The 14,294-nt window shown below is 34.0% G+C and overlaps 1 protein-coding gene across 2 annotated transcripts in view; it reads right to left on the bottom strand.

Moving 5' to 3' along the window:
- Nucleotides 1-14,294, bottom strand: part of LOC118441856 (disintegrin and metalloproteinase domain-containing protein 10) — a 37,087-nt gene that overhangs the window by 20,870 nt on the left and 1,923 nt on the right. For both annotated transcript variants that reach the window (XM_085657440.1, XM_085657439.1), the window contains 2 exons: nucleotides 6,672-7,380; nucleotides 3,738-3,885 (listed from right to left, as the gene is read on the bottom strand). In XM_085657440.1, the coding sequence (XP_085513566.1) occupies nucleotides 3,738-3,885; nucleotides 6,672-6,903 (380 nt within the window). In that variant the 5' untranslated portion in view covers nucleotides 6,904-7,380. The remainder of the gene's footprint in view (nucleotides 1-3,737; nucleotides 3,886-6,671; nucleotides 7,381-14,294) is intronic.

The following is a 14,294-nucleotide window of genomic DNA, read 5'->3' as shown; positions in this document are numbered from 1 at the left end:
GTGTGTGTGTATACAATATATGTATCTACAATAAGACAGTTAAGTGTATATACAATACAATATGTATTTCTATATTTCTACTGTAAGAAACGAATACTTAAGTTCTCCTACTGTATACGTATGTATATATGTATGTAAATATATATAATAAATGATAATGAAAAACATATTTCTTTTTTTTAGTAAAATGATACGATAGAATAGATACAATGAATAAATCGAATTCCATCTATTTTTGGAATTGTGATAAAACCGATAGAGTTATCAATACCAGAAGAACTTTTAAAAAAGCTCATAGCATCCCTCTCTCTCTCTCTCTCTCCCTCTCTCTCTCTTTTTCTTTTTCAACTCCGATCGAGTTATTCCGTTTATAGAACGTTGTCGTGCGTTGCTAGCATTCAACCTGTGCCCACGTATGAGAAAACTGGATTCACATGGTCCGAGGTGCGCCGAGAGTTCGCAACCTATTCAAAAGTAAGTCTCGAGAGCGCACGGTATGCAATCCCGCACGTTTATGTTAGAACGCGACAAAAGGCATTTCGTGACCGACAAGGAAAAAGAGAGAGAAAGAGAGAGAGAGAGAAAGAGAGAGAGTGTGTGTGTGTGTGAGAAAGAGAGATAGAAGGAGAAGAAAATCTCCATGAAATTTCCTTTCGAAAAGAAAAGAGAACGACAAACGAAGTAATTTAAACACTCTTTCTACATTCTTTCCTTCTCTCTCTCTCTCTCTCTCTCTCTCTCTCTCTCTCTCTCTCTCTCTTTCTCTCTCTCTCTCTTTGACTTTTTACGGATGAAGTACTTCTATTACGAGATTCGTGATATACAAGATAATCCTTGGTATACGTAAGCAATTATCTTTACAATGGGTAGTAAAAAAAAATTTAATGTATGGTGTAGATGGAAGGTCTTCAAGAGGATCACTTATGACGACATTGTCGTCAGTGAGAAAGAAAAAGAGAAGAAAAAAAAAAGAAACACAGCAGAGAGAGAGAGGGGGGGTGAGAGAGAGAGAGAGAGATGTAGGAAACATCCTACTAAAGTTCTACTACACGAACGACGACAAAGACGACGATGGAGAAAGAGAAAGAGAGAGAGAGATAGAGAGAGAGAGGGAAAGAGAAAGAGATAGATAGTCTTGGCTACCCACCTACTACTGTTTTACATTTTATTGCTCACCGTGGATTCAAGCGATTTACATAAAGAGAGACGAACGTTGTAGTTACACCGAGCGTCGAAAGCTAATATGTGAGAGAGAGAAAGAGAGAGAGAAATAATTCTTTCTCGGAAGACGAGTATCGTTCCAAACCGAGAGACATTTTTCGCAAGTCGAGACGAGTCGAAAGGGGTAGAGATTGGAAAGATAAAGAGGGGTGATATGGGTGGCTGGATAGGTTAGTAGTGGAGGGAGCCAGAGGAGAAGGGGGTAGTAGTAGTAGTAGAATAGCGGTAGGGAAAACGAAGGTGGTAGAAAATTCTTAAAGAACGAGATAGTGTGTTAGGCGTGCAACCGATCGACAATGACAGGAAGCGCAAATAAAAGGCGTATTGTGCAAATCAGATCGAACCTACCACGATCTAGGGATCACCCAACAAGCTAGCAAGCAAACAAGCAGAAAAATATATCCGAATATTTTCGTCCTCCTGTCACGTATGGTTCCGCATCGAGCATGGCAAACAACGCGCGCAACCCAAACGCGAAGGGTGACGTTATCGCTTCGTTGAAATACTAAGCTTCTATTTTCCGTGAATATCGTCAAGCGGAAATATGACTCTACACGTTCTCCATCGACCTTTTCTCTCCTCCCTAAACCCCCTCCTGCCATCTCTCTTTCTTTCTTCATCACGATCTTGTTGAGATCAATCCGATAAATATTAGCGGATATTAAATCTTTCTGTCATACTTGGATTTTTTTTTAACTCAAGAAATATAGAAAATATTATTTATATTGAATATACATAAATATCTGTTAAATATACATAAATTTCTATTCAATCTGTTCTTGTTTTTCCCTTCTTACGTTGAAAATATTATATTGTTTAATCTTTTATGATTTTATGTAATAATTACTATGTAATATACGCGCGCGCGTATGTACATACACACACACACACACCAAAGCACGCGCACGTATTTTTTAACTTCATCGCTTAATGAACTTAATTGTTGATTCGAAATGAATGGTATCTTTAAGAATTATGTAAGTATGTTTATATAAATATAAATATAAATATATATATATATATATATATATATATATATATGTATATATATATATATGCACTATAATTCTCATGTTATATAATTTTGACGTTAAACACCAAAGAAGGAATTTATTCGACAGACTATTGGTTAATTATATATACCAAAATTAGATAAAATAGCTTTTGATATGTCGAATTAGAAACGTACACACGGTTTAATCGAATCGAATTTGTTCGATTTACTCCTCCTCTTCCTTCTCCTCTTCTTCCTCCTATTATCCTCCTACTTTCGGTAGACCGATACCCGTCGATAGATTATTCCTACGATCGTAGAAATACCTTCCCTCCGTGAGGTCTAATTGCTTCCTTTGAAATCAGGAATCACGGAGATCGACTTAACGTAGAAGTTTGTTTGGAACTCCATCCTTCCTCGGATCGGCCACAAATCAAGTAGTAGATATCTTCGTCTAACGAAAGATATATATATATATATATATAGATATATATATAGCTACTACCATCCGTTCTAACTAAACAGCTCATATTATAGATATCTAATGCGAACTACAAATATCATCCTTCTATAAATATTAAACAATGTATAAATCCGAGAGGCTGGTAGTGGTAATAGGGATGGGGGGAGAATAGGGAAGTTGATCATCCTACGATCCATTAAAATTTAACATCAGAAAAAGAGAAAAAAAAAGCAGAAGAAAAAAGATATCGATTTATTTTATATACGGATGCAGCACTACGCACAGGTAATCACCATAGCGTGATTGACGTAATCACATAAATCATGTGTCTTATACATAAATCATTAGATAATATAATAAGAGGATATTTCAATCTTAATGCTTTCTATTCCCGAAGAAGATAAATATTTCTATCTAGAATAATCTATAAATCTTAATGATTTCAAAAGATAATCACACATACACACACACTCTCTCTCAACTTTGTGTATTTCAAGATCGTTCAATGAATCGAAAAGAAGAAAAAAAGAAGAAGAAAGGGAGAGAAAGAGAGAAAGTAATAATAGAAATACAAGTCGTGCTTGTTAGTTACTATAATATAACGATCTTCGAGAAAGAAACGAGAAAGACCTTCTCTTTAGACTTTCACCCTCCCAATACGAACAATAGCACCGCACACTGTTCGTTAATCCGTAGACGATATCTATAATATCCACCACAACGAGGAAATGTAACGCATTTTATACGAACGTGGCCTTAATTGGATCCCTGCTTACTGACCTGTCAAGGATACACCTGACGGGTATAATACCTTACGCGTTGATGACCTTGCATAGTTCTTTCTTCACTCCCCCCCTCTCTCTTTTATACTCTAAATCGCGTTACTTTTATTAAATTTCACGTCGAGGTCAGCTTTATCTTTATCTTCGAACATTTCTTTCCGAAATAGCTTTGTTATAGTACGTATACTAACAACGTGATATTAACAACAAAATATTGACAAGTTTTTGAAAAAGAAAATATTATTTATCATTGATTATATCTCCCCATGAAACGTACCTATCCAATGCTTTCAAGCGTAAAAGTAGAGGTTGATTTTCGATAGAATCGGAAACGTCGCGACGCGTCCTGTCACGATGACGTCTCAATGCCACCGTGTCATAAGATGCTGGCTCGTAGTATCTGATGTATGATCTACGTGTTATCCCTGAAACATATGTAAAGTATCGTTCTATTAAATACGGATAAGTAAAATAAAAAACAAAAAAAGAAAACGTAGATAGAACAACACATATACACACATATGCATACACACGTATCGTGCTTTCTTGCAGAAAAAGAGAAGAAAAAAAGAAAAAGAAAAAGGTCGTAAGTAGATGTATATACGTGTCTCATGTATACACGTATATGTATACACGTGTTTTAATATGTGAGCCTATGATCGGAAATCGCGTGAGAATGCGTCATAGAATCTGGCTAAAGATTTTGCTCGACACACTAAGAATAAAAAAAGAAATATATATATATAATTGCTATATACTTCGAGTAATTTTATTTGTCTTATTCTTTCTTATCGCGCGAGAAGAAAAGGAAAAAAAGGAAAAAGAATAAAAGTTAAATAACGCTGACAAACGTATGATTATCTGATATTTGCAGATTTTCAAGTAAAATTAACGGAGTTATCGTTAACATAATAAAAAAAAATAAATAAATAAATAAATAAAATAAAATAAAATAAAATAAAAGAATAAAAAAGGACAAAAAAAGAAAACAAAAGAATGTGACGATTGTATAATATCGGAAAGGGATAATCTGGTTATTTCGCGAAACAATTAAATTACAAAGGAGAACAGAGAGAAGTGGGGGGAGGGTTGGTGTGTGAAGTCGTCTATCGATGGGGACGTTCTCTCTCTCTCTCTCTCTCTCTCTCTCTCTCTCTCTCTCTCTCTCTCTCTGTGGGCACGTTTAAAGGGTGAAAATGCTTAATGAGGGAAATAATTGAGGTGTGGGCTTTCAAAGAGAGAACTGTCGTCGTCCCGTATCGGCTCGTCTATTCTTTTGTAAAATCCTCGTGAAAATGAAATCAACTAACTCTAAGAGATCTCAAGAGTCTTTCGCGTGATTTCAATGTAAGAGAGAGAGGGGGGAGAGAGAGAAAGAGGGAGGGAGGAAGAGGGAGAGAGAGAGAGAGAGAGAAAGAGAGAGAGAGAGAGAGAGATATTCAAGATCATGTAGGCTGAAGCTGAGAACTTTCACTGTCTGCCACAAACCAACTGAAATATATCATTGCCTGAACTTCCAAAACTTCTAATTATATTTATATAGATATCTATAGGTATATATCCTAGCTATGTATTTTACATATCATATATATATATTCTGTATATCTGTATTCTATGTAAATATGTAAAACGAAAGGAGTACGTCAAAGTAAATACATTCGTTAGAGTTGAGAAAAAGAGGGGAAAGGTTTTCCTCGTTTCTGGTCGACGAACGAAATTTTTTTAATTATTCCTAACTCCAGGCGAAAGAGATTATATATATATATATATATATATATAGAGAGAGAGAGAGAGAGAGAGAGAGAGAGAGAGAGAGAGAAAGGTAGAGAGAGAGAGAGAGAGAGAGAGAGAGAGAGAGAGAGAGAGAGAGAGAGAGAGAAAGAGCTTGGAATTGAATCAATGAGATAAGACCGGTCGAACTGGTTTTAGGAAATACATTTTTAAAAATAGAATTTAAAAAAAATGAGAATTATGAAAAATGTCAGAAATATAAGAAAAAAATAAAAAAAGAAGACGGGAAACAATGTCTTGTTATTATACGGATGTTATATCTGTTTATTCTATCCAGTGGTAAATAACGGAAGAAGAAGAGAAAAAAGAAAAAAAAAAGGATAAATGAAAAAGCAGAACTGAAATGTATAGCTGGACGAGAAATTTTCTCTGACAACTATTCATAACTATACTGAACAAGCATAAATAATAAATTTGTTTTTCATTATCTCGAAGCTCGTTGACGTCGAATTAAAATCATGATGGTTACGCATATAAAGTAAAAAAGAAAAAAGGGACAACAAAAGAGAAAAAAGGAAAAAAGAGAGACGCGGACGAGAAAGAAATAGTAGTAGTAAAAAATGGAAAGCAGAAGCCCTTTATAGGGGGTAAATGTAATAGCAAGGAGGTGGTACGAGTGTCACTCGAGAATCTCTGCATTACTCGTACCTACGCACAATTAAAGTGCCATTTGGGGTCGCGTCCTATTGTTTGCCTAAGTACCGATCAAGAACAAAAGGAAGTCATGGGACAAAGAGAAGTGTTGACTATTAAGCGGTTGCTCTCTCTCCCCCTCCCTCTCTCTCTCTCTCTCTCTCTCTCTCTCTCTCTCTGTCAAATGCATTTACCGCGATTTAACACTGTCAATGCGTTTCAGGCAACTCACAAATTCATTCGTCGTCGTCTGTGACTGCATTTTAAGCGAAAGCATCGCGGCACCCCGTCGTCAAAGATGTGTAAGATTAAACGCGAAAAGCTAGATAATAAATTCATTGATCTTTCCATCTGAATATATATATATATATATATATATATATATATATATATATATATATATATTCAAATATTATATTATTATTCGTGAAGGAATTTTCGAAAGTGAACGTTGTCGATATTATTGGAAATTGGAGAAAAAGTCTAAGTTATTCTTTCATGAAGGTATTTTTTGCAAATCTTGAAACCTTGAATCTTAATTCAAGAACTCTATTATTCAATGTACTCTTTTTCGTCAGGTATGAATGCTACTGCTACTGTAATACTTATTACTATTGTAATCTCGTTGATTCTAATGGTAAAATTATTAAAAAAAGAACAAAGATTATTTTCACGTGGTAGCTATTTTAATAAAGTAAAGAAGAGGAAAAAGAAAAAAAAAGAAGGAGGAGGGGAAGGAGGAGGAGGAGGAGGAGGAGGAGGAGGAAAACGAAGGCACGTGACTCACCTTTGTGCGTCGGCACAGGATGAAACGGCAAAGCATCTGCGATCGAAAGAGACGAAAGGAAGAAGACAAGAGGAACGGTGAAGAAGAGGTGGTAGCAATAGGATCTTCTTCGTCGACGAAGTCGACGGGGCCTGTGGGCCTCGTCCTCTCCCTCTTCCTCTTCCTCCTCCTCCTCCTCTTCTTCTTCCTCCCCCTCCTCTTGGGCCAGGGCCGCGGAGCAACGGCTCGGCATCGCGTTTCTCGTACCAGCAACGCGTCGGTCTTTTCTTCTAATGGCGCTATCTGCCGCCTTTCGTCGAGCAGCCAAGCACCGCACTTGTCGAGTCACCCACCGAGCTCATCTCCTCTTTCTCCTTCTCCTCGCCTCACCACTGCTTCTTCTTCTTCCTCTTCTTCACCTCCTCCTCCTCCTCCTTCTCTTCTTCTCCTACTCCTCCTTCCGCCTCCGCTTCCTCCTCCTCCACTTCGTCCACCTTCTCCTACCCCTTTCAGGGTCGCTCAACCTTTCGATCCTTCTTCTTTCTCTCCCCTTCACTCCTCCTACTCCTCCTTCTCCTTTTCTTTTCTTCCACCTAGAACGTCTTTTTCAACCGGTTCTATCCTTCTTCTTCTGCTTCTTCTGTTGCTTCTTCTTCTTCTTCTCCTTTTTCTCCTTCTTCTTCTTTCTGCTTAGGTACTCTCGAAGATCAACTGCTCCGCGATATCAACGCTGGAAAATAAAGGGACTGACGTGAGACTCAACTTCGTCGTCTAGACTCTCTCATTGTCTATATATATGTACTTTCTTTTAATTTTATACTGAACAATATAACACTGTTAGTATATTTAAATATATCGATTCCTCATATAATTAATTTCTAATCATATTTATATATATATGTATACATATGTATATATTTTTTTTTTATCAAAAGATGACGTAAAATATTATATATTTTACGAGAATAAAAAGTAATCTCTATAACGATACTATACACAGTATAGATACATATGGTACATATATATATCCATCTATGTAACTTAAATATATAAAGGTAAGTGGAAGAACGAAGAAGCAATTTCGTGTTTTTGGTTTTGACGAGGATAAAGAGTATGAATGATGCAAACGATTATTTCGGAGAGATTAAGCGCAAGAGAAAATCGATTGATTTTCGATGCTTCACACACTATTGTTGTACATACGGTAATATAATTACTAAGATAAAAAGAATGGTCGATTAAATGAATTACAAACGAAAAAATCCTTTTCTATTTTCATTGATCGATATATATATATATATATATATATATATATATATGTATATTTATACATATGTATATATATACATATATATACATACATATAAATTTATAAAAATTTTGCTAAAGATGTACCACCGTGACTCGAACATTTCCGACGGTATGTTTTATCAAATTTATTATTAATGAGTATTAAACGAAAGAAAAACAAAAATAAAAAGAAAAGCAAAAAAGAAAAATAAATGGGGGAGAGAGAGAGAGAGAGAGAGAGAGAGAGAGAGAGAGAGAGAGAGAGAGAGAAAGAAATACAAAGCATTTCATGTCGACAGAAATATAGCCAGTTATAAAATACTTAAAAATTAAATGATTCGTCGTTTATCGCCCTTAATCGAAACTTTTCGCGTTGTAAATACATAACGCAGCACCTGGAGCATAAACTCGGACGATTTCATGTTGTGCAGCGAGACGATACACCGTACTACTAATATCGGATCTACTTCGATAAACTTCAAAGTGGCCGGAGCAAATTATCTCGAAAACGTACTTTCTCATACGAAACTTTTGACAATAACGATGTTTTTTCTCTATCTCGGTATTATTTAATGTATGTTTTCTGTTAAAATATCGAAGATTTTTCTCTCTCTCTCTCTCTCCCTCTCTCTCTCTCTCTCTCTCTCTCTCTCTCTCTCTCTCTCTCTCTCTCTCTCTCTCTCTCACTTTGTGTGTTTCTCTAAATACAAAATATAATGCACGATAAACAAATAAAATTGAAATAGAAATTAAATTAAATGCAAGCTAATAAAAGTCATTAATAAGTAAACATCGAACTTTTTGATTACGTCAAATGAAACAAATACTTCGAAGTTAGAAACATAAAGAATGTATGTTTTGCATTTACGAAGGAATTTCGTTCGTTTAATATAAATAATCCAAAACTATTTGAATACTAATCGTATCGCGTTCCCTATATTTTTTTCATAAATGTCGCAGTTAAAAGAAACAAACAAACACAAAAAAAAAAAAGAAAAGAAAAGAAAAAAGAAAAAGAAACAAGGAAAATAAAGAAGAAAAAAAGAAAAACATCGCACGCGAACAAAGTAGTATTAAGGTAAGGTATACGATTATTTCCGTCACGATCGCATAATCGCCGTTATATATCTTTTCGACGATATCACCGACATATACGGGTCATAGTCGAAATGATGTCACATTAAATAAATTTTTATTCTAACAAGTCGTTGATGATAAAAGGTGTATCCGATATTTCATCGCGTTATCCTTATTTTTCTTTCTTTTTTTTTTTTTCTTTTTTCATATAGATATAATCCGTAAATCGATATCTATTACATATTGCATCTAAATTTGGTAAAATCTGTAACAAGGAATGAACGTACACATACATAAATACATACATAATATCATCCCCTTTAAATAAATACGTACTTGGATATAAAGATAAATTTGTAATTTTCTTTTTTTCACCCGGATGCTGTGCGATCGTTATTCGAATATTCGACACGCTTTTGTCGTTTATATTAACATTTCTCAACATACTAGAGAGAATTATCTTAACGCTTGCAAGAACAATAGGATAATGAATGTAACAACCACGTGTCCGATTTCTACATTAATTTTCTATTGTAACGGTTAACTCGTATCCTCTGCACAAAGGAAACACATCGTGAGAAAACGAAATAATTATCGATGCCGCCGTAGTTAAAGTAAATAGAAATAAAAAAAAATTAAAAAAAAAAAATTAGAAAAAAAAAAAATTAAAAAACGGAACAACGTAGAAAACGGTTAATCGATTAATACCGAGAAAGGATTAATCTAAAGAAGGTATAGGTATGACTATGCCGACTCTGTGACCACATAGATGAGAGCAATCTCTCTCTCTCTCTCTCTCTCTCTCTCTCTCTCTCTCTCTCTCTCTCTCTCTCTCTCTCTCTCTCTCTCTCTCTCTTGCATACACATACACACACACACAATCTTTTTCTGTCTCGTGGTGCAATCGTGACACCACATCAGTATTTCTTTCCTTTTTTTTTCCTTCTTCCGTCTTTAATTAAGATCTTTGAAATTCCGATCGAATGACGTCGTTGTTGTCCGACTAGTTGTTGGATATCCAAGCATCGTCTCGCGTTTACCGCAATAGTTGAGGATCTCGATAGCTGCAACGAACTATGTTCGAATCTCGGGGAATCCCCGGCTATATCTTGTCTATGTGATTCCGAACGAGAAATACAACGTTCTTATATTTTCTCACGTGAAAACGAACTTGTACAATTTTATATATGTATAAACGATCTTTGCGATAAGTTAATCGATTTTTTTTCTTCATTTTTTTTTCCTTTTTTTCTTTCCTCTTTTTTTCCTTTCCCTTGCAAAGAAAAATATGTATCTATTTTACGGAGTAATAGAACGAATTAGTTAGCTTACGTACATTTGTAATTTGAGATAAATAGCAAAGTTTTGTTTTGACAAAAATGGTAGAAAGTAAATAGTTTCAATGCGATACGTTGTATATATGAAATGAAATGAAATGATATAAAAATAAAAAAAAAAACTTATTACTTCTTGAGAGATTCAATTATTGATAAAAAAATATAAAGAAGAAGAATAAAAAAAAATAAAGAACATAAAAAACAAAAAATAAGATAAAAAGAATAATATATATATATATATATATATATATATATATATATATATATGTGCGTATAAAAAAAGGGGTGGGCAATTAAATGTCGAAGAATTCATTAAGTGTGTGTAAAAAAAAATAAAAGATAAAAATGTGTTACTTTCTCTTACTCCATTTGATAACGTCATAATTCAAGAGCGAATGCACTTGCAGTAGAAGCCGCTGCTCTATCCCACTGCTCCCCATCGCAAATAATCTACGTGAGACATAATTTTTCGAGGGAAGCAGGAAGAAGGATAAATCATGTCCCTCACGAAGTAAAGCACTTCGATAGTAGAGAGAATATAGTCACGCTCTTTTCCTCTCTCTCTCTCTCTCTCTCTCTCTCTCTCTCTCTCTCTCTCTCTCTCTCTCTCTCTTTTTATCATAGCTATGGTTCGTTCACTAAATTGACCAAAAGCAAATAATTTACGAGAAAAAAAGAGAGAGAGAGAGAGAAAGAGAAGCATATTGTATATCTCTTTTCTTTCGTTACAAAACATAATAGTCGATTATAAAATAGTACTTGTTTCGCGCGTGCCACTTTCCTGAATTCGATTATCCGTGAAAGAAAACAATGAGAATTATCTTACTTGAATACCGTAGAAAAAAAATTATACGGGGTGAATTAAAAATTTCTAAACAGTCTAAAAGTTCCTAAATGATTTTTAAATATCGATTACTCATTTTCGGGGCTTCTTTTAGCTAAAGTTTTTTTATATGATTGTAAAACTAACAAACCTAGCTTGTAAAATTACAAATCAAACTATAGGCCTAAATTTAAAAGCTCTCAAATTTTTTCTTTTCTTTTTTTTTTCGAACGACCTAGGAACTTCCTCTCTACCTTGTACAATATAAGAGAGAGAAAGAGAGAGAGAGAGAAAGAGAGAGAAAGACAGAGAGAGAGAGTACTACTTTTTTTATATATATAATATTATTATATTGTATTAAGAATAAATTGGAATTTTAAAAAACATTAAATGTAATTTAATCGTAATAATTTAAACGTAAAATTAAATAAGATATAAAAAATACATACATACATACATATATATATATATATATATATATATATATATATATGCACATAAAGGGTGAAACTTTAAAGTTACACGGACGTTATACTGGAGTTAAGATCGTGAATTACATACAACTTGCAGCAACCAGGATTACACGTTTGCTGCACTTACATATACGAGCGAGAACGAGATATCGATCTGGTAAGAATCTTTCGTCTTCTCTCTTTTGTTTCCTCTTTTTTCTTTTTCATTTATTTTTCCTTCTTCTTTATTTATTTTCTTTTGTTCCTTTTAATCTTTTTACTTTCCACTTCTTGAAGATATTAAGACTTCGACGAGTAAAACGAATTTTTTTATTGGCATCGACCTGATCTTGATTTAGGGTAGACGTCTCGAATTGTCCTCTCTTATAATCTAATGAGAATTTTCTAATCGAAAGAATAAGAAGATAATCCGATCAATAAAGATGCTCGAGTGAGTAGCTATAATAACGATGAATGAAATTCGATGCGATTCTATTATTTTTCTAAAAATAACGAAGCTATTTTACAATCGATGCGAACGAGGAATATAAATCTGAAAGGAACGATGAAAAGAAAAATGAAAAAAGAAAAAAGAAAAAAGAAAAAAGAAACAAATATAAACAAAAAAGAAAGAAGACTAGAAAAAAAAAAGAAGAAATAAATATGTATCTACATATTAAATGGAACGTGTAATAAGCAAGATACTTTTCTTTTTTCCTTTCTTCTTGTTTTTTTTTTTTTTTTTTTTTTTTTTGAAAAGCAACGAAATACTACGAAGGGTGTTATTAACGAGAATAGAGCACTGTTTACATTGCAAATTTATATTCGCGACGACATGAACGGAAAAAAATAAATACAAATAATTAAACAAATGATAATAATAACAATAACAACATTATAAGTACATACGATGGGTATATATATTGTAAATTTACATTGGCGACGATAATAATCCTATAACTGAGAGATTGCAAATGTAAAAATACACGTAACTAATGCGTATATAAAAATCGTTGCGAAAATAAAATTATAGAAGAGAGATAGAGAGAACGAGAATGTACACACAAAAAAAAGAAATAAAAAAAAGAAATAAAAAAAAAAGAAATAAAAAACATACAAACGAGCCATGCAATGATGATGGTAGTGGTAAACTCTCCCTCTCTCTCTCTCTCTCTCTCTCTCTCTCTCTCTCTCTCTCTCTCTCTCTCTCTCTCTCTCTCTCTCTCTCTCTCTCTCTTTCACTCTACTACTTCAGCAAGTAGAAATGCGCCATGAATTTAAAATACATCTAAAAATCAGTGTACTAACGATCCAATTATGGTAGGATGGTATTTATAAAGTCGGCGATTTTTTATCCAGGGCTATCTCGTTTCGACAAAATGTCGAGACAGAAAGAGAGAGAGAAAGAGAGAGAGAGAGAGAGAGAGAAAGAAGTGAAACAAAGAGAAAACTCATTAGACTATACAAACATGATAAATTTATCCCACTAGAAACTAGATCTAGTGTAACAAATTTCTGAAATTTTGCTTTAATCAATAAACCTTTTCGATTTATAGCTTAATATTCCCATTATTATTATTATTATTATTATTATTATTATTATTATTATTATTATTATTATTATTATTACTATTATACTACGTAATCGCTTTCGCTAGTTACAAAAGACGCATATTAAAGGTATTCTCCTATTTCTAAAGTCATAATACACATACTCTCTCTCTCTCTCTCTCTCTCTCTCTCTCTCTCTCTCTCTCTCTCTCTCTCTCTCTCTCTCTCTCTCTCTATCTATCTATCTATCTATCTATCTCTCCCTCTCTATCTTTCCCTCTCTCTCTCCCTCTTTCCTCTTGCGAAATATAATTTCCTAGACGCAATCAAAAAAGAAAAAAAAAAAAAAAAAAAAAAAAAAGAAAAAGAAAAAAAAATCGCTTGTGCAAAGAAAAACAAAAAAGAATAATGTACGAAGGTTCGATATTATTACGTGTTATGTTAACAAACAAAACCGAAACTATTAGGAATAATATAATATATCTGCAACTTGTCCGTGCCTGTCGCGTATCGGTAAACGGCATAGGTGAAAGCTTGTTGGAACAAAAGTAATTCATGGAGGTAAGAAGAATCGTTGTGGAGTTAGGTAACGAGTCGGCATTAAAGTCACCGATAATGACCATAGTGCCGAGATGCAAAGCAGCCAGGAAAAAAGTCATCGATGTAGAGTCTTTCATTGAAAGGGCCAATTGTAGATTTTTATCTTCTTAAACATAGTCACACATTCGCATTCATACAAACACACACACACACACATATAATATATATATATATATATATATATATATGTTTATATATGTTTAATCGGATTAACAAAGTCCGGAGTACATAGTTACGAAATCAACTGTTCTTTTACGAAATTACTACGAACGATGTGAAGAGAATTTTAGAGAGAGAAAAAGAGAGAGAAAAAGAGAGAGAGAGAGAGAGAGAGCGAGCGAGCGAGCGAGAGAGAGAGAGAGAGAGAGAGAGAGAGAGAGAGAGAGAGAACCTATCGGGGGGAAAATGTATAAACGAGGGAAACGTTTAAACGACACGAGATTTCGAAGGTCTGTCTGGATATAATAGAGAGGAAAAATGACGGAGACTGCGCGCGAAAGGGACGCGAATGAAC

Source organism: Vespa mandarinia, chromosome 5 (assembly GCF_050613455.1).
Source record: "Vespa mandarinia isolate Hongniang chromosome 5, ASM5061345v1, whole genome shotgun sequence".
Taxonomy (NCBI): domain Eukaryota; kingdom Metazoa; phylum Arthropoda; class Insecta; order Hymenoptera; family Vespidae; genus Vespa; species Vespa mandarinia.
This window is presented reverse-complemented; position numbering and strand designations above follow the sequence as displayed.